Raw genomic sequence first — 25,227 nt, 5'->3', positions numbered from 1 at the left:
GGGGTAGTTTCATGAAGCACAAATAACTTATTTTAGATATTTAAGTAATGCAAGCGCTAGTTTCCCACTGCGGCTTCACTGTGTTGTTCCACATCCCTGAAGATTCTCCTTCATAATTGGCAGCGTGAAACATGAAGGATGAATAAGTGAATTAATTCCGCATGCACGTTCTTTTTCCGTTGCAGTACGCTATTAAGATATTAAGCAAAAGCCAGTTTTCTTTGTTATTTAGATGATATGTACCGAGTGCAATACATTTAGATGCTCTCGGAGGCAAGAACCGATACACCATTTGGAGTGCGTTCATCAACAGAAAATTGAGTGCAAAGAAATGACATTTAATTCTGTGGAAGGTGAAGAAACAAAAGTATAGTGTATTGCTTGTATTTGACAGATAACTGATGTTGTACATTGTTTGTATATGTAGGACTTTCCAATGAGTTAATGATATGATATACTAATTATTAGTGTTCATGTTGAGTATCATTAATGTAAATATAGATAAGAAAGTTAAACAACTGTACCCTGTTGGACTTATTAAGTTGTTAACCTGGATTTACCCCAGCATGCTACATGTTTCTAAATTTTGGTGGTGGTGACAGGCTGATCTGTAGTGTAGCCTTAGGCTTCGGTTAGGCTGGCATGTTGGCCTAAAGCATTCTGACTTTGATTGTATATACATACCACAACCATTTTCAGAGTCTATGATACATGAGTAGGAGAGATTGTCTCCATTACCATTATTTCTCAGGCACCTTCCTTATAATAATTATTAGAGAGCTGTTAATATGTTACGACCTTACTCATTGTTATCTTGTGTATTTCAACTAAATTATTTTCTCAGAATAACACATAAATTCTAACTTAAGTTTGTATTTCTTATCCATTGAAACTTCATTTTCAGAGTTCTTTCTGTGGAAGGAACAGATGGATGCTGAAGAGAAGGTTTCCTTCATAAGACCAAGGGGAAAACACAAATGTGATTATTTAGTTTACCACCGTTCTTGATATGCTGACAAAACAGCTTCAGGCAGAAGATTAAGGGTACCTTCAATCAAAATTGGTGGCACCTGCCCTGCCTATTTGGTAGTCAAAAATGTGTCATCTAACGTGGTTAATGTCAAGTTCTACATGTCACACATAGAACAAAGTCTCTCTGTGGGTAGCCTACATCTGACCACAGCTGACAGGGCAATGGTTGCTGAATTAATTGCACAAGGTGTTACTGATACTACAATTTTGAAGAAAGTGAGAGAGAACATTCGAGTTGGACTGTTCAGAAGAGTTCATCTTTTAAGCAAACAAGATATTAGAAATATTAGGAATGAATGCAAGCTGGACGATAGTAGTGCACATCAAGATGATGCAACCAGTGTTGGGCTGTGGGTCAGACAACAAGGGCGCCTAGGGAAAGATTCCCTGGTGATTTATTACAAAGCCCTAGGCACTGAGGATAATGGAAACAAATTATCAGAAAGTGACTTTATGATAGTGCTTATGGCAGTATCAACGGAAAATGGCAACAAAATTCTGTGCAGAATAAGCTTTGATAGACACCACACATGCCACTAACAGATATAAATTTTATCTGGCCACACCGTTGACCATGGATGAATTTGGTGCTGGATGCCCAGTTGCTTATTTCCTCAGTACACATATTGACACAAGGTCCGTGCAAGTTTTCTTTGAGCAGATTAAAAAATGTACAGGAAACATCAAAACAAAGGTAAGAAGACAGTTTCATTAGAAAATGTTTGATCCACTGCTTGCTGAAAGTAACTATAGCATTTGCATATTTGTTTTATTTTTATTTTTATAGGTGTTCATGTCTGATGACTGTGACAGCTACTACAGTGCCTGGAGTATAGTTGTGGGCCATAGTGAACATAGGTTATCATGTACCTGGCACGTTGATCGGGCATGGAGACGGAATATATGTGCAAAAGTAAATGGGAATGCTATGCTAAAGAGTACTGCATACAAAGATCTGAAAACTTTGCACTTACAGACAGATAGAGAGACGTTCTCAGAGCTGCTGGATGGCTTTCTTGCTTGGTGTGCAGAGGAGGAAGGAACTGGGGAGTTTGGCAAGTACTTTGCATGGAGGGCACATATGTGGGCGTACAGCTACAGAATTGGACTTGGCCATAATACAAATATGTTCTTAGAAGCAAACCACAAAACTCTTAAATACTCATACTTATTAAAGAAAGTAAATAACAGGGTAGATAAATGTATCCAAGCCCTGTTGCACAGAACGAGGGACTCACTTTTTCAGAGATTAATAAGGCTTTATAAGGGGACACAGAAAACTACACGCAGTGACGAAATAATTAAGAGTCACAGAAGAGGTTGTGGTATCAATAAAGAACTGATACACTGCGTTGAAGATGGCACATGGCATGTATACACCCTTTCTGATCGGCCCCCATATACTGTAATTATACAGAGAGCTCTTGTGCTGCATGCCCATTGTCCTGTCCTGAGTGCAAGGTATGTACATTTATTTTCAACAGTTAAATTCCTAGGTGTAACAACCATTTGTGCCAATTTGAGAGATGTTGATCCACATGTGCGTATAATGTATTATTTGTATTTCTTTTCAGATCTGTGTGCACAGTTATGTGTGTTCTTGCACAGGAAGTTTGATCAAGGGTAACCTCTGTGAACACACTCGTGCAGTGGAAATCAGCAAAGGAACTGTAAAGCTCCCTATGCAAGACAGGTTCTGCAGGGAATCGTCTGTGCAGGAGTCAACACAAGTAGTTGCTCAGAAGACTTCAGCTGCTCGCAGCACTGTTGACTACCGAGCTGCTTTGGAAGACAGGCTGACTATTGTGCAACAGTTAGCAAGGAGTGCTAACAGCGAAACTGCTGGCTCTCTCCTTGCATCATTTGATAAATTAATTAATCAAATGATGGCAGGCATTGCATCGCAAAAAGAACTCGTTGGCCCGCATTTTCCAGTAACTTCAGCCCCACCAAATGAGACATGTAGGATTCAGAGACAGTTCCAATCAGTAAGGAAGGCTTGTGAAAAGAAGGAAATTCATTTGCAGCACCATCCTGTGCAGAAATTGAGACCATTATAAAAGACCTCTTGGTAAGTGGAAACAGTATTTACTAAATACAAGTAAGGAAACCAACCAATAGCTCTGAGAATTTTTCTTTTTCTGCCAATATAAAATAAATAAATAAAACAATAAAATAAAATATTAATTATTTTATATGTATGATAGTGATTGGTTGTAATTAATATTTGCTTTTCTGGAACGTGGACGTTTAATTATTTGGTGCCAGACGCTTGACAATGGCTTTTTCATAAATGCAATGTCATTCGTATTTTCAGCACTGTATACACAGTACGCTTTACCACTGACTTGCCATTTACGTTTTGCGCACGCCCTCTGTCTCCACTCCTGGCCAGCATGCGAGGCACACAACTTGTGGTCACTACACTCTCCTGGCATTGTAGTAGCTGTCACAAACCCCACACTGTACTGATAAAAGCTTTATTGATTAAACTGACTGTCGTCTTGCGTTTGGTGTTTCTAGTAAACTTTTGTATCTGATCTAAGAAAAACCTGCATAGGCCAAGCTTACTGTGTGTACTGAGGCAGTAAGCAACAGGGGATATTGCACCAGATTCATCCACAGTCAACAGTCAGGGTGTATGCGACCCGTGACAACCGGGAGATCCGGGAAAAACCCGGGAATTTTTTCATCCGAGAGAAAACCGAGAAAAACCCGTTTCTTTTTTAGAATTACATGGAATTTTTCATTGTTGTAGTTTTCAGTTAAATTGTTGTGATTTTGGCCGGTAAGAACCGATACTCTAACGAAGGATATTACTGTATCCCGCTACTGCAGAATAATTCTGCAGCAACAAAACATGAACGAGAGAGAAAAAGAAAACGGAATGAAATTTAAGTTGCAAAGGAAATGCACCATATACAACAACAAAACACAGTGCTCAGACGAGCATCTGCCAACAGCAAAGTGTGTCAAAGGCCTTAGAAAGACAATGCTTCATAATAACAAATTGCCTCCGATGAGCGTGACGTGACAACTGTTTAAATTAGATTCGTTTGAGCAGTTACGGGCGGGCTCTCAGGCTTGCGCAGTTGCTTCTGGTTACAGAAGTGTGGCTAGGAGCCACTATCTAGTATTTTCCAGGTTCAGAAATATCGTAAATCCAGAGCTGATGCACAGAGCAGTCTGAGTTGTGATGGGGAGGTGGGTCGTCTCCAAGTGACCTGTGTTTACGTTCAGTCATTTTGCTGTTTTCTCTTCATTTGGGCCTATTGCTATTACGTTAAATGAAAACAAAACGTATTTTCGTGGCCGGGAGCTAGCAAATGAATTGAAATACGTTCGCATACTTACGGAAGGCTAAAATATGTTATTTGTTTCAGATTTTATTTCCACCTTTCTGACAGTCCAGCGTTAATCGCCTTGCAGAACAATGAAGTTAATTTTGTCAGTTTGCTAAAGAGATTTGGGTTTTGTTAAATCTTTTCCGCTGAGGCAGTCAATTTATTTGAAACAAAGTGTTTAATTTCACACTGTTGGCTAGTTTCAACTGTTCGCTGCATTTCAAGTGCACGCATGGCATTATGCCATAATAAAGAACCAAACATGAGATAATACAGTACTGGTACACCAAGAAAATTTGCATCCGAATCTGAACATACGAATGTGCACTTTAAGCCGAATTATGCATTTTAGTATTGTTCACGAAATTCCGATGCTCTTGAAGTATCCTCCGATGTCTAGTTTCTTTTATGTCATAATGTAAGATCTTTTAATGTTTTACACATAGGAATATCACGGTGACGACTGTTATCTGGCGCTCTCAGGCAACTGCTGAAACAAACCTATTTCTAACAGGTCGCGGGGAAACGTTACGATTGGTGATTTGAAAAGCGTTACATTCCAAGTAAATTTCCGTTTACGCAAGATGAACTACGTGCGAGAATGTACAATGAATTTCTTAAATCGCAAAGCATTTGACTCTCATTTAAAAATCAACTCTTTGAAGACGATCATTTAGAGCCCAGAAGATAAGACATTTACATCATTATTAAAAATTTACTGGCACATTTGTGTGCTATATCTTAAAGTGTAACAAGCGCAAAAAAGATCAACATTACATGCGAAAGCTTGGCTTCTCTTGTAGCTTATTAACCTTAGAGACTAATAGACCAATATTATATGTGAACGCTTTCCTTTTCTTGTAGCAACACTATGCATATTTATTTAAAACTTCCCGTGTTTGTATGTTCGTGCTTCTTCACGGTGACATTGCTGTTGGCTGACTACATCACGTGACCTATGCTCTGAATATCCGCTGTCATCGGCTGGCGAGATCACGTGACATGAGCTATGACTGGCATCGCAATCTCGATTTCAATGCTTCGGAAAGTGACATGCGGTGTTTGTTGGAATTCTGATTTATACCTTCGTAATACGAAAATATGCAGCGTACATGTTGCTGCACATCAAAGGTCTTTCAAAACGTGTTTTCCCTCTCTGAGTTTCGTTTTCTACAGTGCCAGGAAATTCTATGTCAGTATATAAAACCATAAACATTCAAAGGATTGATTAGTTTTACAGTGCTGAGGAAAAGTATACTGTCACTTAACACAAAAAAAGAGTATTTTCACCTGGGAGAAAGTGTATTTTTAACTGGGAAATCCGGGAAAAATCCGGGAATTTGTTTTTCCTTGTCCTCGTATACACCCTGACAGTGGTGTTACACAGCTCATTTGCACTAATAGGTATAATTTCTTCTCAAGATTCTAGCATTGGAACACCATATACAATTAAGTCAGGAACATGTAGCTGTAGGCTAGCAACAGAGAGATCGTGCTGTGTGTATGTTTATAGAACTTTACACTAACCATGCCATATTACATCCTGTGTGACTATGAAAGAGACATCACAGCGGTGACCAAATTCTGAATGAGATTGCCCTTTACATTTTGACTGAGCTGCTCATTACATTACATTAAATTAATACTTATTCCATAGTTCATGAATACTACATTTGATAGCGATGTGAAATGTTTTTGTTACACAGTTTTTTACAGTTACTACTTTATATCTGAAAATTCAAATGTTGGTTGGCTACCCGTCAGACTTTTAATGCTATTAGGCAAATGATCAAAGATTTTTGTGGCAGCATAATTCACCCCTTTTCATGCCAAAGTCAGATATAACCCAGAATAGTGAAGATCATACTTTCTTCTACTATTATAGCTATGCACCTTGCTGTTATTTTTGAACTGGGTTGCGTTATTAACAACAAATTTCATAAGTGAATATTTGTATTGTGAAGGTTCTGTGAATACCATGAGTTCCTTAAATAAATGTGTGCAAGGTGATCTTAGATTGTCTGCAGGCATTATTCTGATTTGCACTTATGTGCAATGAATACTTTCTCTCTTAATGATGAATTACCCCAAAATGTGACAGCATATGATAGCAGTGAATGAAAATAGTCATAGTAAGCTAATTTACTGATACGTTTATCACCAAAATTTGCAATAACCCTAATAGCATAAGTTCTTAGCCTAAAAACGAGTTACTCCCGCGAGTTTGTGCCTGCCCCCTCCACCCTAAAGATTTTGCTGTCATCCTAGCCAATTTAACGTTGCCTTTCCTATTCAGATGCTGGCCATGGCTGGTGAAGTCCCACCTACCAACGCATCAACAGGAACCAAACCTATGCCTGACAAAGTAGCTGCCTGAAGCAGCTGATCTAGCTGCATATTGACCCTCCTGACGGAGCTGTTCAGTTGGGCCATCATACTGCTTAAAAGCAGGAACCAAGTCAACATTGGTATGGTTCATTGCAGATGGTATTTTTACCAGGTAGCCCTGATCCCTATCAGTACTGTTTCCTGCCCCACATACGATCATAACATGATGCTACTTTGTAAAGCCCTTGCACAATGATCCCACATCCTCAGTCACTTGGCTACGACATGCACTGGGCTTGAAAGACTTCTGACCTGGTACCTGTCATCTAATTTTTCCACAAGATCTGGCCTATGCCTCGTACATGGCTGCTAGTTAACAGGACTTTCCTCCTACTTTCTACTATTTTTATTTATTTAATTATTTTTGAAACAGTTGGCTTCCTGGTGAAAGTCTGTTGATATCTCTTCTGCCCAGATTTAATTGTAAGAATTTCTATTAACTATGTAATTTTATTGTGAAATATTAAAAAAAAACAGTTTCTTAACTGATCATTCTTGTTGTATTGGGATTAGCTGACAGTAAAGCTTTTGTTTCTCATAGTGAGTTACAGAGAAAGAATGATGATGTACAGCATCTCATAAGATAAATCACCAAATAATGCTGTCACATAAGTAGAATAGTGTTTAACTTAAGGAATGTAAATGTCACCTAGAAGCATTATCATATCCTTTCTTCCCAGGTTGGATTTTTTTCTCTTATTGTATGTATAAATATAAATTACCCAGTTGTTCAAAATGTCACACATCTTTTTGTAGAATTGTACATATGTCCTTGTCTTGTTGTATATGTCTGTTCAAGCTTTTTCCTTTTGCTGGTGTCTGTCTATAATAATGTGGGTTCATGTACAACATGATGGTTGTCGTATATTTATACTCTTTTTGATTTTGGGAATGACTGGTGTAATGTTTTCAGATATTTCCCTCTGCTTCTTAAGAAATGTTTTCTTATGTTTATGAATGATTTCAAGCATTTTTGTTACTTTTGTATGTAATATAAATGTGTCCTGAAGAGACTTAATTATTAAATAAAATGTTTTTCATATCATTTAATGTGTTTCACTGATCCTTGGATGATAAGATTGTTACCTTAGTGATAGCAGCATAGTTGCAGATAGGTGATGTGAACCAAGTAGACTATAATCTCAATGTTGGTATAAACTATCTTTGGAGCCAGTAAGTGAATTCTTTGAATTTAATTTAATACAGGTGTTAATTGTCCAACTTCTACTAATGTGTTTCAAACCTTACACACCTTTGAAGTTAACTAACTGTGTCAATGTTTATTTCATTCATCTGCCACATGAACACAAAAAGGAAGCATGTAAGATAATCTGTTAAGAACCGAGCAACTGAAACGTAACGGAGTTTTGTTAAGTGGTGATTTACAGCTATTAAGAACTTTCTGAACAACATTTCTTGCAGACAGCTGTATCGATTTTGGTCACTACAGACCACCTTCAAGATGATGATACATTATGTACATCTAATCATGTTATTCAGAATGAATTCAAATGAAACTGTGACATTCATTGACAGGAAATGGAATCAACTACAATTAGTTACATGTGGAAATTAACTGGGCATTAAAGTTGCTTTTGAACACATTCTGAATAACATGATGTACATTTCATCATATGTTATAACCTTAACAATCGTCTGTAACAAACAAAATTGGTTGTAATGAATAAATTGATATAGCTGTGGGCAAGAAATGTTGTTTACAATGTAATGTAACAGTTAATGTATGTCACGAACCCAGGCTAACGCTACTGCAATTGTAAATGTCAAATGCATGTAATAATTAAAATTTGATTTAGTTAAATGGTTGAATTTTGAGGGTGGTGTTCCTTAGTAATTTGCTGACACTGCAATTCTACTACAGAATGTTTAGAACAATGTCAGGAAGAACATAATTTTTCCCCACAGAGCATGTGACAAATCTTGTCTTAAGTTCTTGTTATCTTCCTTCTTATAATTGACTTATTGAAAGCAAAATTTATCGATCTTGAAAATAACTACAATTATAAAGGTCTACAATGTTTGAGGCACCAAGTACAATGGAAGATAACAACATAGGTTGGTGAACTTATCTTACATTATGATCTTTCAAAGTAGAGAATACGTTAGCTCGAAAAACGTGTTGATCATTACATACTCCTTGAAAGAATCTACTACTAAAATCTGTGACCTAGTTCTCTGAACACATGCCCTCTTGCAGCTACAGCATGCACAGTTTGTTTCAACAAGTGATTATCCAAAGAAGCTAATTGCTTTGAAAAGTACTTTTTGCATAACCAAAACCAACTTCTGTGCTTGACATTACAAATATTTGACCAAAATGTGCCATGAGCATCACTTAAAAAAATTTAAAAGAAATGCCTGCACCTGTTTCATTACAGGTAAAAGCATTTTTGAATTTCAAGGGTGTATGCAAATCCTCCTGTCACTACCAATTTATCTTCACTCACCCAAAGTTATAATGGTTACAGAGAAAATGGAAAATTTATTTTTTGTAGGAGCTCTACTGTTCCCTTTGTCAATATCAAAGTTGTGCAGTTTCACCAAATGAGTTCATCAACACACCAATAACTGTATATATCACAACCACAATCAAATTTCAGGAGCAATACATTGTAGGTGTGCATTATAATGAGATGTCCCACAGGTTATAACAAACACTGTACCTGCAGACTTCCTTTCATTTTGTAATATGAGTGACACCTTTAAAACTGTATTTACTGTGAATTTCCAGACTGTACTCGTTGTAAGATCATAGTGAGCAACAGGTAATTCTTTGGTGTTAGCTGTTTCCACGTTGCTTCCAAAAATTGTACAAGTATGCTGCAATACTGATCTCCCTGTTACTACACAGGGCATCCAACTTCGCTTTTAACAGGTTGCTTTGTCCAGTAAGAAAAGCAGTTGGATGCAATATGTACAGGTCTTACCTGTACGGACTACAAACAATGTAAGTTACATTCGCCTTCGTTGTTCACAGCAAAAAAATTACTGTTTTTGCGAAAAGAGAAAAGTGATTATTCAAGGAGGAGAGTCTTTCAAAATGTTTACGCTGTCACATCCTAACTTACTTTGTATGACAATAAGCATGAGTACATACTTTCGCACTGTTCACATAGTGAATATCACATCCATCCTGCTTCCATATTGGGCTACTTTGTTCTCAGGTGCTGACATGTTGATTAGATTGCAAATGAATATCACATCAGTAGTATGTATTGTTATGACTTAAGCAAGTAGTGGAAAAATTAAAATTTTGTCAAGAAATGGCTTATCACTTACTGCACCACTCTTTCCAATTACTTCCTGGGATCAGATAGGCAGATGTAATGTATCTAAACTAGTTCGTTATGTATGCAGCATTCTTAAAAAATTTTCATTGAAAGCAGATTTTATCTTTTTTCCACATGGCGAAGTGTATTTGAGGACATTTCTCCGTTGGTTAACACTTTTTTTCACTATCAGTTGGAAGGGAATAGAAAGTGTACACCTCTTGCACAAATTTTCATACCTCTATAATGTGCTCATCATGAAACAGTGCTCTTGTTTCAGAACAGAGACTGAGAAAATGGTCTAGCACTCTAAATGTGCTGTTTTGGTACAAAGTGGCAAAACCCATTAGCAGCCATAGTAAGAAAAAATACATGTTTCCAGATGTAATAAGTGAAGTGAGCAACATATAAATATTATTTTATAAATGTCCACAATTATCGTCTTAGCAGAAAGCAACCCTTTTCAGTTAATTTGCAAACTGTAGACACGTGCTGTGGCTCTATCAATGATGACAACGTTATCACATCAATAATTTTTACGGCCTTTAGATACTGGGAATACACAGACCTGGCAAGTTGAGTACTCTCAACAGAAAATTTTCAACAAATTTCAGTTTTTTGACTCATTTTCTTCACTACTTGCAAAGTTAAAGTCTTCGAATATTTAAAACTGGAAATCAGGTGAGATAACATGGTATCCTGAGGCACTACTATGCAGGAGTATATCACCTTTGTGTTTTGTGGGATTCACGTCAAAAGTGCAGTTTTTTGGCTTAAAGTTTACAGTGGGCCATCCATGTGCAGAAGTTGGCAACACCCATGCATGTATGATTAAGAGCGAATGTGTTCTTACTTTTGACAATAAAACCTGATCACTTATCTTCCTCCACTCACGTTTTAATTTGAAAAAAATCGTATGAAACATTGATTCAAAAATCAGTTGTTCCGCAATCTTAAATTTCCCTGACGGCCCTTTGTAAAGTTATACTGTTTTTTCAGTTATCCCTCTGCACACCATTAACACCTCTAACTTTCAAATGACAGTCTCAGAAAAAAAAACTTATTGCTTTTCAATTTTGCACTTCTGAAGGAAGAGTGTCGCCAGTTTCATGTGAAGGCGTAATTTATAATTTATAAAACATATATGGATCTGAATTTCATGGATTATGAAGAACCCTTATGCAGAAAAACGTCAAATTCCTGTACAGATTTAAAGTTGTGGAGAAGTAATTGAGCTAAATTACTGTTGAGAGTTTCAATGTTAAGCTTTCTGGATGGCAACACACATAATTTGAGCAGATGACAGTTGGCCACTGAAGAAATCAGTCTAAAAGTCATTTACAGCCTGCAAATTAATCATTAGGCCTAGCCTGATTAAGTCTCAACGAACTGAAACAATTCCGAATTGCATCACCTACTTGAGAAGCACGCAATAAATGCTAGCCTATATACTTTTCCACTCTTCACTGTTCAAGATAACAGCCCACTCCGCAGCTGGACAATAACACAACACAACCAATTTCAATTGACCAATGGTGGCAGTATCACCTACAGCAACTTAGGGACTTCTCTCTTGTCTTATTATGACTCTACGAAACTAATCACTAATCATTTAAAATAATAATTATCTGTGATTTTAGCGTGTAGGGCTACTTTTGAAGCGTTAAAACGGGTTGCAGAGGGGCAGCTACTTAGGGAAGAAAATGCTTAACGCTACGTATTACGTCTTCTGAAATAGCAAGTGGAAGTTCCCTGAACGTTGAGATACATTTTGTCAAGAATGTTGCCCCAGGAAAATTTAAACCACAAAATTGACCTAATCTTTCCCCAGGTGCTAAAAAAATATTCTTTCACGTTTCAAAATGAATGAATTCTTCTAAGCATTGTAAAGCATTCACAAAAACTGCACATCGGAAACAACTGCTATAAACCTAAAAGACGATGACATGACGTATAAATTTGTTGGGAAATTACACGACGCTGAAATCAGATGATCCAAAATTAGTATACACAACATTTTTATTTCATTCCACATTCTAATATCGTCAAGTATGCAAAAAACAAAATGTGACATTTTACGACAGTAAAGATGGGAGGGATATTCACTGACCCATGATTTGAAATCTAGTGTCGCTTCACTTCGTAAGTCTTCGATATACGTCCATTCAACGCTCTCAATTACGAAAGGCACAACAAATGCATACTTCAAGATGGCTCCCCCCTCGCCCCAGAAAACGTAAGCAAAGCAGATGTTCAAAGATCTACCTACAGATAGCTACCTCTCTTTGGCTCTTACCGCCAACCAATGAGGCTTCGGTGCCAGTTGCAATAGCTACGTATAATGCCTCGTTCCTTTCTCATCCTGTGGAACATGAAGAGTTTCGAATCTGATTCCTGCAGTTCTTCCGCAGCTGCTTGCACCTGCAATTTATATTATTCTCAATTTAAGGATGAGCCCACAACTTTCTCACGTTTCTCCTTCTGTGCCGGCGGTAATAATAATTATAATCATCACTAGAAATTGTGTTACCCGCTACATACGTTCTTCGTCCACAACCAGTGAAACTGATGTAATTGTCCATTCGCACCGCAAGTGATTTGTCAATACGGGAGACTAGCGTCATCGTGCAGTTTCCTAGTCTCCTGGTTTTCAGATAGCAGGAGACCTGACCTGAGTACGCCCGTGTGAGTCAGGCCTAACAGGCATCTCTCCCCTCGGCCCGCCTAAGCCAAACCAACTCTTACATTCTGCGCCATCAAACGTCCGTCTGGGTGGCTGATATCTCGCCAAAATATCAGTTAAGCTGTGTTTCCATAGGCATCGATTACTTACATTTGGATCCCCCTGCCACCACTCGCGTCAATCAACTTACATGTGGAAACACCCAACTTCCACACTGTTTTGCCAATTTACACGTAAGTTATGAAAGTTAAAACGCATGTAACTTTCTTGCACGACGTCGCTTCCAGCACCATTGTCTACGAGCTTTACCATCTGGCGCCAGCTGCATCTGTTCTAATTTTCTCTGCTTCGTTCGAGAACACAGAACTTTCTGTGTTTTTTTATGTATGTGAAAAGTTAGCGTCACGCCAAAACATAGGGCTCAGTGCTTTGTGAAGTGGGAAATTTCTAATATCGTGTGATAGGAACCTGATTCTAACTTCGAACAATTCCTAATCATGAGTAATTTGTAACGAAATAACGCCTCATCCTTTGAAGTGAGAAGACACATTTTAAACGGGTTGTAGTGGTGATGGTTAGTGTTTAACGTCCCGTCGACAACGAGGTCATTAGAGACGGAGCGCAAGCTCGGGTTAGGGGAGGATTGGGAAGGAAATCGGCCGTGCCCTTTCAAAGGAACCATCCCGGCATTTGCCTGAAACGATTTAGGGAAATCACGGAAAACCTAAATCAGGATGGCTGGAGACGGGATTGAACCGTCGTCCTCCCGAATGCGAGTCCAGTGTGCTAACCACTGCGCCACCTCGCTCGGTAAACGGGTTGTAACTTGTTGATATTCGTATTACTGCAGAAGTGGCAAAGCTGTAAAGATATTTTTTATTTCAGTACAATGATATTAATTTTTTTGTTTTCGTCGTTCAGTGTAAATATTATGGTGAAACTTTAAGTTATTTGTGGCATTAGAGGTTATTAGCTTCTCTTGACCTCTGTAAATACAGCAGTGTTCGTATTGGTATTGTTATTGAGTAGTAATTGTTCTGCACAGTAGTACAAAGTTCGGTTACAAAATTAACTAGCGTACTGTAGATAGACTGCAGTATTTTACTTAAAAATGTAGAAATGTTGCTCTTTGGAATGAGATACGTGTATTGTGGGGTCTCAAATGGCCACGTATTGTGATGTTGCTTCTAATTTAATGGTAAATGGCACGGCATCTCGCGTAGACCTTCAAGTATTAGACATATGTATGCAGCGAGAAATGTGGCCTCCGAAATATCGATTTCATTAACCAACATTTGTGGGTCTGTTTCTTCGTCGTTCACGCCACTATCAGCTAATCAGGTAAAAGATGCTCAGCTCCTGTGCCATCCGGAAAGTCGCGTAAGTAGTGTTTCCAGCTCCGATGTGTCCTAAATTGGGTGTAAGGGTAGTGTTCGTACTGTGCAATCCCAGCTTTATATTACAGAATCCAACAGGTGTCTGATCATGTCCAGGGAACTATCCACTATTGAGAGACTTCAGTAAATTTTTCATCGCGCTATAAATTTTTCTCAGCATCTGTCATTTCGATGTCCGTGTATTCCGCAATGAAATAACTACGACAGATCGTATTCAGCATTGGGAGCTCTCGCTGTCAGCTCCCGTTCAGTGGTGACAGTGACTGAGTAGATGATTTTAATCCGCATGCTGACTTTACGGAATTGCATAACTTTTTAGGATCAACTATCAGAATGTTTGGCAGAGCTATAATTTCGATTCAAGTGACTACTTCCTGTATTGTTCTCCTCACATTCACTTCGGCTTCGTTCAGCATGTGTGTGAACAAATCTTCGACTTAGCTTTTGTCTGTAATTAAACACTTTTTTGCTGGCATTGCAACAGATACATGACTATTGAATCCCTTTGGAACTTTCGTGTTCCTTGTGCCTCTAGATGGAACATTTTTACAGTGAACTATTCTACGTAAACTGGGAATGTGTAAATGCAGCTTACTGAATACAAAAAAGAAAATAATTTTTTGTAGGTGACGCAGGCGCCATCTTCGTTGACCGAGGGCACTAGAAGCAAACCGTGAGAGTGAGTCCGGCACGCCGGGCGGACCACGTGGCTGCGGAGGTCGTGCTCGCGGTCGCGCTGCAGTCTGCAAACAATTGAGGGGTTAATCGCACGGGTCATGCTCGTGTCAGTCTGGTCAATACAAATATACGGACACGTACCTGCCTCTGCAGAGCTATGGACGCGCGGAATAATCAAATATTTTCCAACGGACAAATTCTTAAGACAGTCGTAATGTAGCAAAATTAACAACGGCACAGCATTGCAAGCATAGGTGCACACCTTCCAAAGGAAACTTAGCTTCTCTATTTCGTGAACCTGCGATTCAGTCTTAACTCTTTTTGATAACTCGAACGGTTTTGGTTCCTGGTTTCGTTCTATGCTTACAACACCGAAAACAATAAGTTATTACTGCACATAATTGAATCTGACGACATAATCCATACTAACAATAAAACTGTAAAACTGTCATGTCTCTCTGTCTGTCTGTTTACAATTACAAGACGAACTTATTATAGTCGTCACAGGTAACTATAACATAGCTCGGAGCCTCGTATAAGCTTTATTTCATCAACATCGGAAAACGGAAAAGAAGATAACGTAATTTAAAGTTATGTTGTCTACTCAGTTTAATAGCTTAGAAGTTTAATCGTGACAGCACGGTACACGAAAGATGTACATCAAAGAACCTATGTATAGCGCTGTTCGTATGCCGATTCTGGCGGAAAGAGAATATTTTTTAAAAATTCTCAGATTTAAAACCTAGATTTTAGTTTCGCTGTTTCCCCCATTTAAAAATTTATCTATATACGTGAATGAAACTTTCATTTAATTGCTGCATTAGTACTGGTTTTAGTCATAGGAAAATGGAATTCTGCTAAAATTCAGTAAAGGCGCGGTTGGACGACGAAGCCCGGGGCCGCTAGCAGTCGGCAGCTAGTAGGCCAGCAAGAGCAAACGTGGCGTCGAGCTGCAGCGGCGTACCGCACGTAGAGGGGGGTGTGCCAGGTCAGTCGAGAGTAGGGTCGTACATGTGCCGGTCTACGCTTATAGGGGCCAGTCTGGCAGCGATGTCGTAAATATTCTGTGTAACCTGATCTTTATTTCTGTGTACTCGATCGGGCTGTATTCCGCCTCCGGGGACGCAGCCGGGTACTGCACGGTCTGTCTGAACGAGGCAGTGATAGCAGTCTGCAGCGGGTCCAGCAGTGGCCACGTTCGCTTCCCACCTGGCGTACCGGGGTCCGCTGCAGGAGGTGCGGCAGCTCTGCAGTGGCTGCCATCCGGCGAGCACCACTGGTGGGAAGTTGCGGCACGGCGTCCGGCAGGGCGCGGGTTCGAGTCCGGCTCGAGGGCCACGGGTGACCAGTACGTCCAGCTTCGTCGCACGGTCGGACAGAGCAGGCCAAACAGGGCGGAGAGCGGCGGGGGCCGGGCACTGTGACAGTCTCCAGAACAGCGGGCGGCTACGTGGCGCAAGAAGCGACGCTTCGGCGGGCGGCGACCGGGCAGAGCGCAGCCGACTCCCACCCAGCTGAATGCCCTCGATGACGGAGCGTGCCAGGAGTTGTTGAGCCGGCTGGACTCCCGGGACACTGCTGCGGGAGCCATGCCGACGCTACGCTGCGCCCAACGGGGTACTGTAGATTATGTGAATAAAGCAATGCTGCCGAATACCGCTTCATTACTCCGCACTGCCGCTCGACGCTATCGAACTTGCTCGGCCTCCTGATGAGAAGTGGCGCGGTGGGTCCCGGCTTCAGCTCAGCTTCAGCCGAGTCTCGGGTTCGACCACTGACACCCCGCAACAGCTGTGTCAGAAGTGGTGCCGGTTATAACGCTGGTACCGGATTTCCACTCCCACATCTTATGTCGCGCAGGTAGGCTTCAGGTGTGCCTGCGTAGAGGGGTAGATGAGGTGTTTGGTTGCGTTCGTGACGGGTGGTCGTACACTTCTCGTTACGTCTTGCCGTTCGGGAAGTGTTCGTCCGTACCAGCATAGGTAGGAAAGCAGCACTGTCACCTGCGCACGAGCACGACGGGGATGGGTGAGTGACGTTTGATTTATTGTTTATGTGTCAATCTTTTGTGTTTTAAGGAGCTAAGAGTCATTTAGGATGGACTTTTTGAAGATGTCTTTTGTAAGGCCAGAGGAGCCTGTAGATTTATCTGAATTCAGGGGAAATGGGGGACATGACGACATAGCGCCTAAACGAGGTACTTTTTGTAACCTGTCAGGTCACGGATTACCGTGTACACAGTGAATGCCAAATAGTTGTTTTATTTGTAACAGGTTTGGACATTTGGCCCGCAGTTGTTCAGAATGTAGATGGGCGATGATTCGCCGCAAGAACAAAGTGGAATTAGTACTAACAGTAGAACTATAAGCAAGAATGGTGGAAGCACGGCAAGCAGCCGAGGCTGCGGCAGTGACTACAGTGGAAGCTGAGGCCCGTCTAACTGAGCGAATTCGGGTATTGTCGAAGGCAAGGATAAGGGACAGAGAAAAATATGAATTATTAGCGGAGAGATTTGAAGCATTGCAAGTAGAGAAAGGAACGTTGGGTGGAAGTAAACTGCAGGTCGGGGAGTGTTGTAGACCGTTTGACCCAGCAATCGTGATATTGATTAACCAAATTTCGGGTAAAACAACGGAGGATGTGTAGATATTCCTTTATGACATTATCACAATGGCTGAGGCCGATGGGTGGTCGGATGTTGTAATGTTGATAGTGACGAAGTTACGCCTGATATGTGATGCCAAGTCATATGTACTGTACCATGATACGTTGAACAATGTGGGGACGTTTGCAGAGCTTGAGGCTGGGTTACGCCAGACATACCAAAAACAGAATAGTACCACGTTTTTTTGGGAAAAATTAAGTGCATTAGTTATGAGAAGAAATGAGACTGTGGTTTTCTCAGACAGGATTCGAAAGCTGAATGCACTAACGTTCGAGCTGTCACCGAATGGGGAGACGAATAGAGTGCTGAGAACAGGGCATTAGATGTGTTTTTGTGGGGGGTGCCGAATCTTGCGGCGGCTCTAAGGATTGCCACATACTTAGAGGAGGTAGATTATGCGACGAAGCAAAGGGTGGACCATAAAGTTCTGTCAGTGGGAAGTAAGTGTTTTCGGTGTGGCCAGGTAGGGCATTTCAGGAGGCAGTGTTACTCATGTGGGAAAATGGGTGACCGGGCAGAGAACTGCAGGAGTAAAAGTAGGGGGCAACCTCGGCGACAGCAGACGTTAAACGAGAACGGGACTGCTTCAACCGTCGGAAGGTGGCCCCAGTGAAATTATTAGGTAATGCGACGGTAGGTGCACAGACGGGATGCTGCTCATTAGGCTTGGTGAACGGGAGGGAACAGAGGTTTCTGGTTGACACTGGAGCACACGTGTCTGTTATTAGTCTAGGCATGGTTAGCAGGAGAAGGCTTGAGCCACCACGTTATAGGTTACGTGGGGTAGGGGATAATATAGTGGAGTGATCGGGTACGACGGTACTTCAATTTGTGATCGCAGAAACTAAGTTTAGTGAGCAGGCAGAGGTGTGGGTGAGGGGTATTCGGTGATTCTCGGACTGGACCTCCTTGACAAACATCGTGCGAAGGTAGATTTTTGGCGACAAACAGTGGAACTCAGTGGAACAAAGTTTTGCATGGGGTAAACGGTTGCAAATGGACGAATGTTTCAAGGCGCACTTAACGCAAAGGTGACTCCAGCTAAACTGCGAACGGATTCATTAAAGTTCGAACAGCAGGATAACATACCGGCAGGTACAGGGAAGGTAGTTTGGGTTTCGAGAAATACGGACCTACCAAAAGAGACGTTGTACATGGTGGAGCCACTCTCGGGTAATGAGGATAATGCGTACTGATTTGTGCGGAGGAGTTTAGCTACGCAAGTTATGTGGAAGGAGATTATAGGGTTCCTGTAAGTATAGATAACTTCGGTAGAGTGGATTTTAGCTTGTCGAAAGGGTTGTTACTGGCCACATTGGGTTTTTTTTGATAAAGATGACCTCGATAGCGAGGATTTAGAGGCGAGCCATAAGCAAAACGTCGATGCAACGCAATTGAGGGGAAAATTACAGGGTCTCGTTGGACGAATTGTTACTGACATTTAGCGATTTATTCGGAACTGAGGGTAAGTTATCGGCAACACCGATTATGAAGCATAACATACCAACGGAGAAAAATACACCAGTGTTTAGGAAACCATATAGGGTAGCACGTCATATGCAACCGCTACTAGAAGAGCTTATAGAACAACAACTACGGGATGGAATGATAGAGCATAGCGATAGTCTGTATAGAAGCAATGTAGTTCTCGTACCTAAGAAGTCGGTGGATGGTACAAGGAAATATAGGTTTTGTTGTGATTATAGGTTTCTGAATGCGAAAACCATTTCGGACGCATATCCGATACCGAATATCACGGACACGTTGGATAATCTGGGACAAAGTAAGTATTTTACGACGATGGATTTAAGGAGTGGATACCACCAGTTGGAAGTAGCGCCAGAGGATAGGGCAAAGACAGCTTTTACTGTTCGTGGGGGACACTATCAGTATATATTTAAGCCGTTCGGGTTGAAGAATGAACCTGCCACTTTTCAGCGACCATTAGATGGGATTTTAAGGGGACTAAAACCAAAGACATATATGGTTTACCTAGATGACATTATAGTATTTTAGAAGGATATACCAGAACATGTACCGGGCTTAAGAGAAGTTCTTAGAAGATTCCGGTCGGCACGGTTAACATTAAGTTTAGAAAAATGTAATTTTACGCAGACGCAGGTCAAATATTTAGGTCATGTAATCAGTGAACAAGAGGTTCAAACCGATCCTCGGTTAACACAGGCAGTGACAAATTTTCCGACACCACGTACAATGAAGCAATTACAATCGTATTTTGGGTTGAGTTCATATTATGGTAAATTTGTAAAGGATTTTGCTAAAATAGCCGAGCCGTTAACAGAGCTTTTAAAGAAAGGGGTTAAATTTCAATGGACAGACGAATGCCAGCAAGCTCTCGATGAATTAAAAATGAGATTGGTTTCTGGTCCGGTGTTGGTTTTCCCGAATTTTGAAGAAGACTTCATCTTATCATGTGACGCTTCAAATGATGCAGTAGGATGTGTTCTGGGGCAAAGCGACTTGGGGCATCTGGTGACGTATGCTTCCAGACAGTTAAATAGGGCAGAGCGGAATTATTCCACAACGGAAAAGGAGATGTTGGCTCTAATATATGGAGTAACGTATTTTCGTTGTTACCTTTATGGTAGGAAGTTTAAGGTCGTGACAGATCATGCAGTGTTGAGATAGTTACTGGGACTCAAGGATCCTTCTAGTTGGTTAACACGGTGGACCCTACAATTAAGTGAAGTGAATTTGAAGTAGTTCAAAGGCCAGGGAAGAAACGTGAGAATGCAGATGCATTAAGCCGCAAGTCAGACGCTTTAGAAGTAATAGGTAAGAGTGTCGCCGAATGGCAAAAGGCACAAGTAGAGGATGAGGAGTGCCAGGGTTTAGAGCTCAACCACATTTCATTGTGGAGGGAAATTTGTTGTGCAGAGTTACCAGGTGTGGATCACTGGTAGTGGTACCAAAGAGTTTGAGAGAGGAAGTCTAAAAATGTTCATATGTGTGTGAAATCTTATGGGACTTAACTGCTAAGGTCATCAGTCCCTAAACTTACACATTACTTAACCTAAATTATCCTAAGGACAAACACACACATCCATGCCGGAGGGAGGACTTGAACTCCCGCCAGGACCAGCTCACAGTCCATCACTACAGCGCCACAGACCGCTCGGCTAATCCCGCGCGGCAGAGGAAGTCTTAAAGCAGGCCCATGATCATGTGCTTTTAGGGCATGGGGGTCGTCGAGCAACGGAAAGACGAGTTGCAGAACGATTTTGGTGGCGCACTCAGAGAAGGGCTGTGTAACAATACGTAGCAAATTGTGCACCGTGTGTGCAGTGAGCGGATGTGACGCGCGTAAGAATTGCGTTGCAAAGGTTACCAGAGACTTCGAAACCTTTCGAGTTTATCGAGCTAGATGTATGTACTTGTTCGGGCTGTATTCTGCCTCCGGGGCGGGACGGAACGGCAACCGGGTACTTGGAGATTGCACGGTCTAACTGAAGGAGGGTAGTGATAGCGGTCGGCAGCAGGTCCAGGATGGGCAACATTCGCTCCCCACCTGGAGTACCGGATTCCGCACGAGGCGTACGCTGCGGAAGGTGCAAAAGCGCTGCAGTGGCGCCAGGGACGTCGGCGGGTGTTGCCATCCGACAAGCACCACTATCGGCAAGTTGCTGCACAGCGTCCAGGAGGGCGTGGGTTCGAGTCCGGTCCTGTCCTGGGAGCAGCGGCGGCCCGAGGGCCACAGGTGACAGGTACATCCACCTTCATCCCACGGTTGGACAGAGCAGGCCAAACAGGGCGGAGGACAGCGGGGACCGCGGACCGTAACAGTCTCCGAAATCGTGGGCGGCTACGCAGTACAAGAAGCGATGCCTCGGCGGGCGGCGACCGGGCAGAGTGCAGCCGACTCCCATCTGAGTGCCCTCGATGACGGAGCAGTGCCGTCAGCATACCAGGAGTTGCTGAGCTGGCTGGATTCGCGGGACAACGCAGCGGGCAGCATGCCGACACTACGCTGCACCCATCGTAGTACTGTAAATTATGTGAATAACGCAATGCTACCGAATACCACTGTATCACTCTGAACTGTCCCTTGACGCTATTGAACTAGCTCAGCGTCCTGACGAGAAGCAGCGCGGTGAGGCCCAGCTTCAGCTCTATGAACTGGAGTCTCGGGTTTGACCATTGATGCCCAGCAACGTAATTAAAATGAAAATCTTACAATTTTTTTTCTTTTTAAATAGGTTCCCTGAGATTGAGGCCATCTATGTCCATGAACGAAATTTTCGTTTATATAAAAATAAATATATAATAAAATTGTTTCTTTATAAATAAGCTCTCCAAGATTGTGTTTATCTATACCCATGAATTAAATTTTCATTACTTAAAAAATAAAAATCGAACAAGGTTTGTCAAATCTCATCTATCTATTTCTTCGATGGAAATTTTATTTAAAAACTCAAAGTACATTCCAATTGTAAATGTTTTAATTTCTAAACAAGCTAAACTTTTTTATATAAATAAAAGCAAAACAAATGTGTACTCCATAGCTGAGCTATTGCAAAACTTAGAAAATTATTGACAAGAAAAAGGTGGATTAATTTATGCTAGTTTAGAAAATTTTTGTAAAGAAACCTATTATTCAAATGTAACTAAACAAGAACTAGAGGAATTCGTTGATTATTATTACTTAGAAGAAATGATGAAGACAGAACTATAAAAATATAAAAGAACTTCAAGCAATTTGTAAAACAAGATAATTAAAGAAATTATTCTAAACTTAATACGGAAAAATTAATTGCTCATATTTTAAATCTTGTCTACGATATTAATAATAACAATAACAAACTGAATAAAAAATCTGTAAAGGAATGTCATGAGATCGGTAACTCAAAGAATTTAAAAAAGTATTCCAAACTTAATAAACAATAATTAATCGATTTTATCAAAAAATCTGAGGATGATATTAATAATAATGATAACGAAGTAAATAAAGAATCTTTAAATGATCTTCATAAAATCTGAAAAACAGAAAAATTTTAAAAATTTTCTTCACTGCAAAAGCAAATAGTAATAGAGTTTATCAATAGTTCTGAGGGTAATATTAATAATATCTATACTGAGAATTATTTTCAGAAGCTTCTAGTAGATAAATAGCAGCAAATTATACAAAAAATTATTAGAAAAATTTACCTGGTTGCAATTTTCTATATGATGATGATTATCTTAAATCACCTAACTGAATTAACACAAAGGCTTCTGCTTTCAAATCTAAAATAATAACTTACGAAATTAAACATGTTGATAATATTGCTGAACCACAGGAACGTTTTAATCAAATTAAAAGGAAGTATTCACTAAATTTATGAACATTTTAATTCAAAGAATAACGATTCAAGCTAATATGGAATTTTATAGTAGTTTTAAAACAAAAGACGAAACACAGAAATGAAGTATCATTAACAAGAACTAATTTATAAGATTATCACCAAAAAACAAAAAATATACTATTAACTGAAATAGAAGAAATGAAAACGAAAAATCTTGTAGGTCTTTAGTTTATATAAGTAGTTTAGAATTAAATGTTAATAGGCACAACCCAATTTGGATTCTTCTTATATCGATTACCTGAAAGAAATTAAATGATTTTTTTATAGAGAAACTAACATTACTTCTTCATCAAACCAAATGCTGAATATGGAGGACTAATAATTTATGAACTAAATTATACTATAAATATTACAATTTGTAATGCAATTCAAAACTTAGTAATTACTAACACACATGGTAATGATAATTCAATGGTGCTTGTGTAAGAGTAATTTTAAAGACGAACTAATACATTTTTTCCTTAATAAATCATGAACAAAATCGAGTATTATCACTTTCACTCATTTGCTGTTAACGAGAAAACAATATATAATTTAAAAATTCCTAACAAAGAAAGAGAAATTAATGTTAATATGGGCGATGGATCGATTAATTCTTATTTCTCACAACTTTATTCGACATTTGATGTTATCCACACAGGTAGAACTGATTTTTCGGCATGTGATGGTAAATCGAAGATTAAATTAATTGATAATTAAGTGTCGAAGTTGTATGATGTTATTATAATCGAAAAAGGAAACTATTTTATCTAGAATAGATTTCATCTATTTACTTCTTCATCCACTCTTATTCTATTAACTGTCAAATGGAAGGACATATTCTTCACAGTGATAAAATTAAAAACAACCAAAATGAAGTTTTTATCCAGTAGAATAATTTGGGCGATTTTTTAAGAATATTAAAAAAATAATTTGGAAAGAAGATTTAACAGTAACTATCATATGGAGTTGACCAGAAGATCAAGAAGATTCTGTTCTTCAATGGATTACTAATAATGATAACAGTACAGTGGTAAAATTGTTGTAAAAAGTATTAAAATTTATGTTCCTGTTGTTAGGTGAGAACCAGAACATTTGCTTGATCTAGAACAAGAAAGACTGAAAAATCTGAAACTTCCAGTTTCTTTTTAACTGAATTTGTTGGATTGAATTAGATATTAGTAATTATTATAATTCAACTGCTTAATTTAGTTTTGTTGTTTTCCATATTGATCAAAAAGTTAGTAAGTTATATCATTCTTTATTCAAGCATGATAAATTACAAAATATTGATGCAAAGAATGGAATAAATGAATTTTTTCCTCAAAAATTTTGGTATTTTGGTCCCCTGAATAACTTTTTAAGAGCTTACTATGCTTTTAGAGGTTTTAAAAGAATAACACAATTAAATTAAGATCTAAATATAATGTCACTAAAAATATATTCAAAATTATTCTATCTATGTCATAAATATGCCTGGGAGAATGAATGTTTTACTTCTCAGAAAACAACAGTGAAATTATGTGCATTTTTAATGAAAATATATCTAATGACACAGTTGGATATGCAATTATGTATCATAAAAATAATTTAGCTTATGATTCACAACATAGTATATTAACTGAACATTTTTAATTATATAAATGAATAAAAAAATTAAAAGTTTATAAATGCATTATCCTTATTTTCGCATTTCCTTTTGAAATATTTTCATTAAGATAGACAAGCCAAAATATTTAAAAAATTAAGTTTTTCAAAATTTAGAATATTTGATTACGGTTTTAATTTTTGAAAACTTAAATATTTTCTATATAAATAAAAGCAAAACAAAATTAACATGTGAGGTAGCATTGAAAATTTAGTAAGTAAACTTAACAGTTATAGTAATGGTTGTGCAGAAGTGATCACTAAATTCTCAGAATTAAAAAAAACATCTTACAGTATTTCAAAAGCTGAAATTCTGACAACTAAATATGGTGCAAAGGTTTAATACTTTAAGATAATACTAAATTATAATAATGATTATACTAAAATCTTTTCAGAAGAGGATGATGAAATAGAGAAAATTGTTGGATTACATTTAACTTATCTAGGTAAAAACAAAATGAAGATCGCTCAGTTCAGGTTATTGAATTTGAATAAATTTTAGTATTTTTGTATTTTTTAAATGTAGTTTTTTGAATATTAAATTTTAATTAAATAAATTTATTTTTTCAATTAATTGAAAATTTCGTGCACATATATACATAAATTTTTAAATGGTTGGAAACAGAGAAATCAAAATCTTGCTTTTAAATTTGAGAATTTAAAAAAAAAGTTCTTTGCACCAGAATTGGCTTACATGTACTACTGTTTTCTAATTCTGTGACAGGTTTTTTTTCGGACTTTAACGTCAGTGATAGAATTAA

General features: G+C 39.1%; 1 protein-coding gene across 1 annotated transcript; it reads left to right on the top strand.

The window, feature by feature from the left end:
- Nucleotides 1-1,606: 1,606 nt before the first annotated feature.
- On the top strand, nt 1,607-3,092 carry LOC126235652 (uncharacterized). The gene is made up of 3 exons (XM_049944367.1): nt 1,607-1,726; nt 1,820-2,493; nt 2,621-3,092. The coding sequence occupies exons 1-3, from the start codon at nt 1,607-1,609 to the stop codon at nt 3,090-3,092; spliced, it is 1,266 nt and encodes a 421-aa protein (XP_049800324.1).
- The last annotated feature ends 22,135 nt before the right edge of the window (nt 3,093-25,227 follow it).

Source organism: Schistocerca nitens, chromosome 2, assembly GCF_023898315.1.
Source record: "Schistocerca nitens isolate TAMUIC-IGC-003100 chromosome 2, iqSchNite1.1, whole genome shotgun sequence".
Classification (NCBI taxonomy): domain Eukaryota; kingdom Metazoa; phylum Arthropoda; class Insecta; order Orthoptera; family Acrididae; genus Schistocerca; species Schistocerca nitens.
Note: the sequence above shows the minus strand (reverse complement) of the source record. Positions and strands in the feature narration are given on the sequence as shown.

Bases quoted from the DNA above. Each gene is read 5' to 3' on its own strand.
- LOC126235652 (XM_049944367.1), top strand. From the start codon at position 1,607: ATGGATGAATTTGGTGCTGGATGCCCAGTTGCTTATTTCCTCAGTACA. The intron at 1,727-1,819 runs GTAAGAAGACAG...TTATTTTTATAG, and splicing joins CAGGAAACATCAAAACAAAG to GTGTTCATGTCTGATGACTG. The intron at 2,494-2,620 runs GTATGTACATTT...CTGTGTGCACAG, and splicing joins TGTCCTGTCCTGAGTGCAAG to TTATGTGTGTTCTTGCACAG.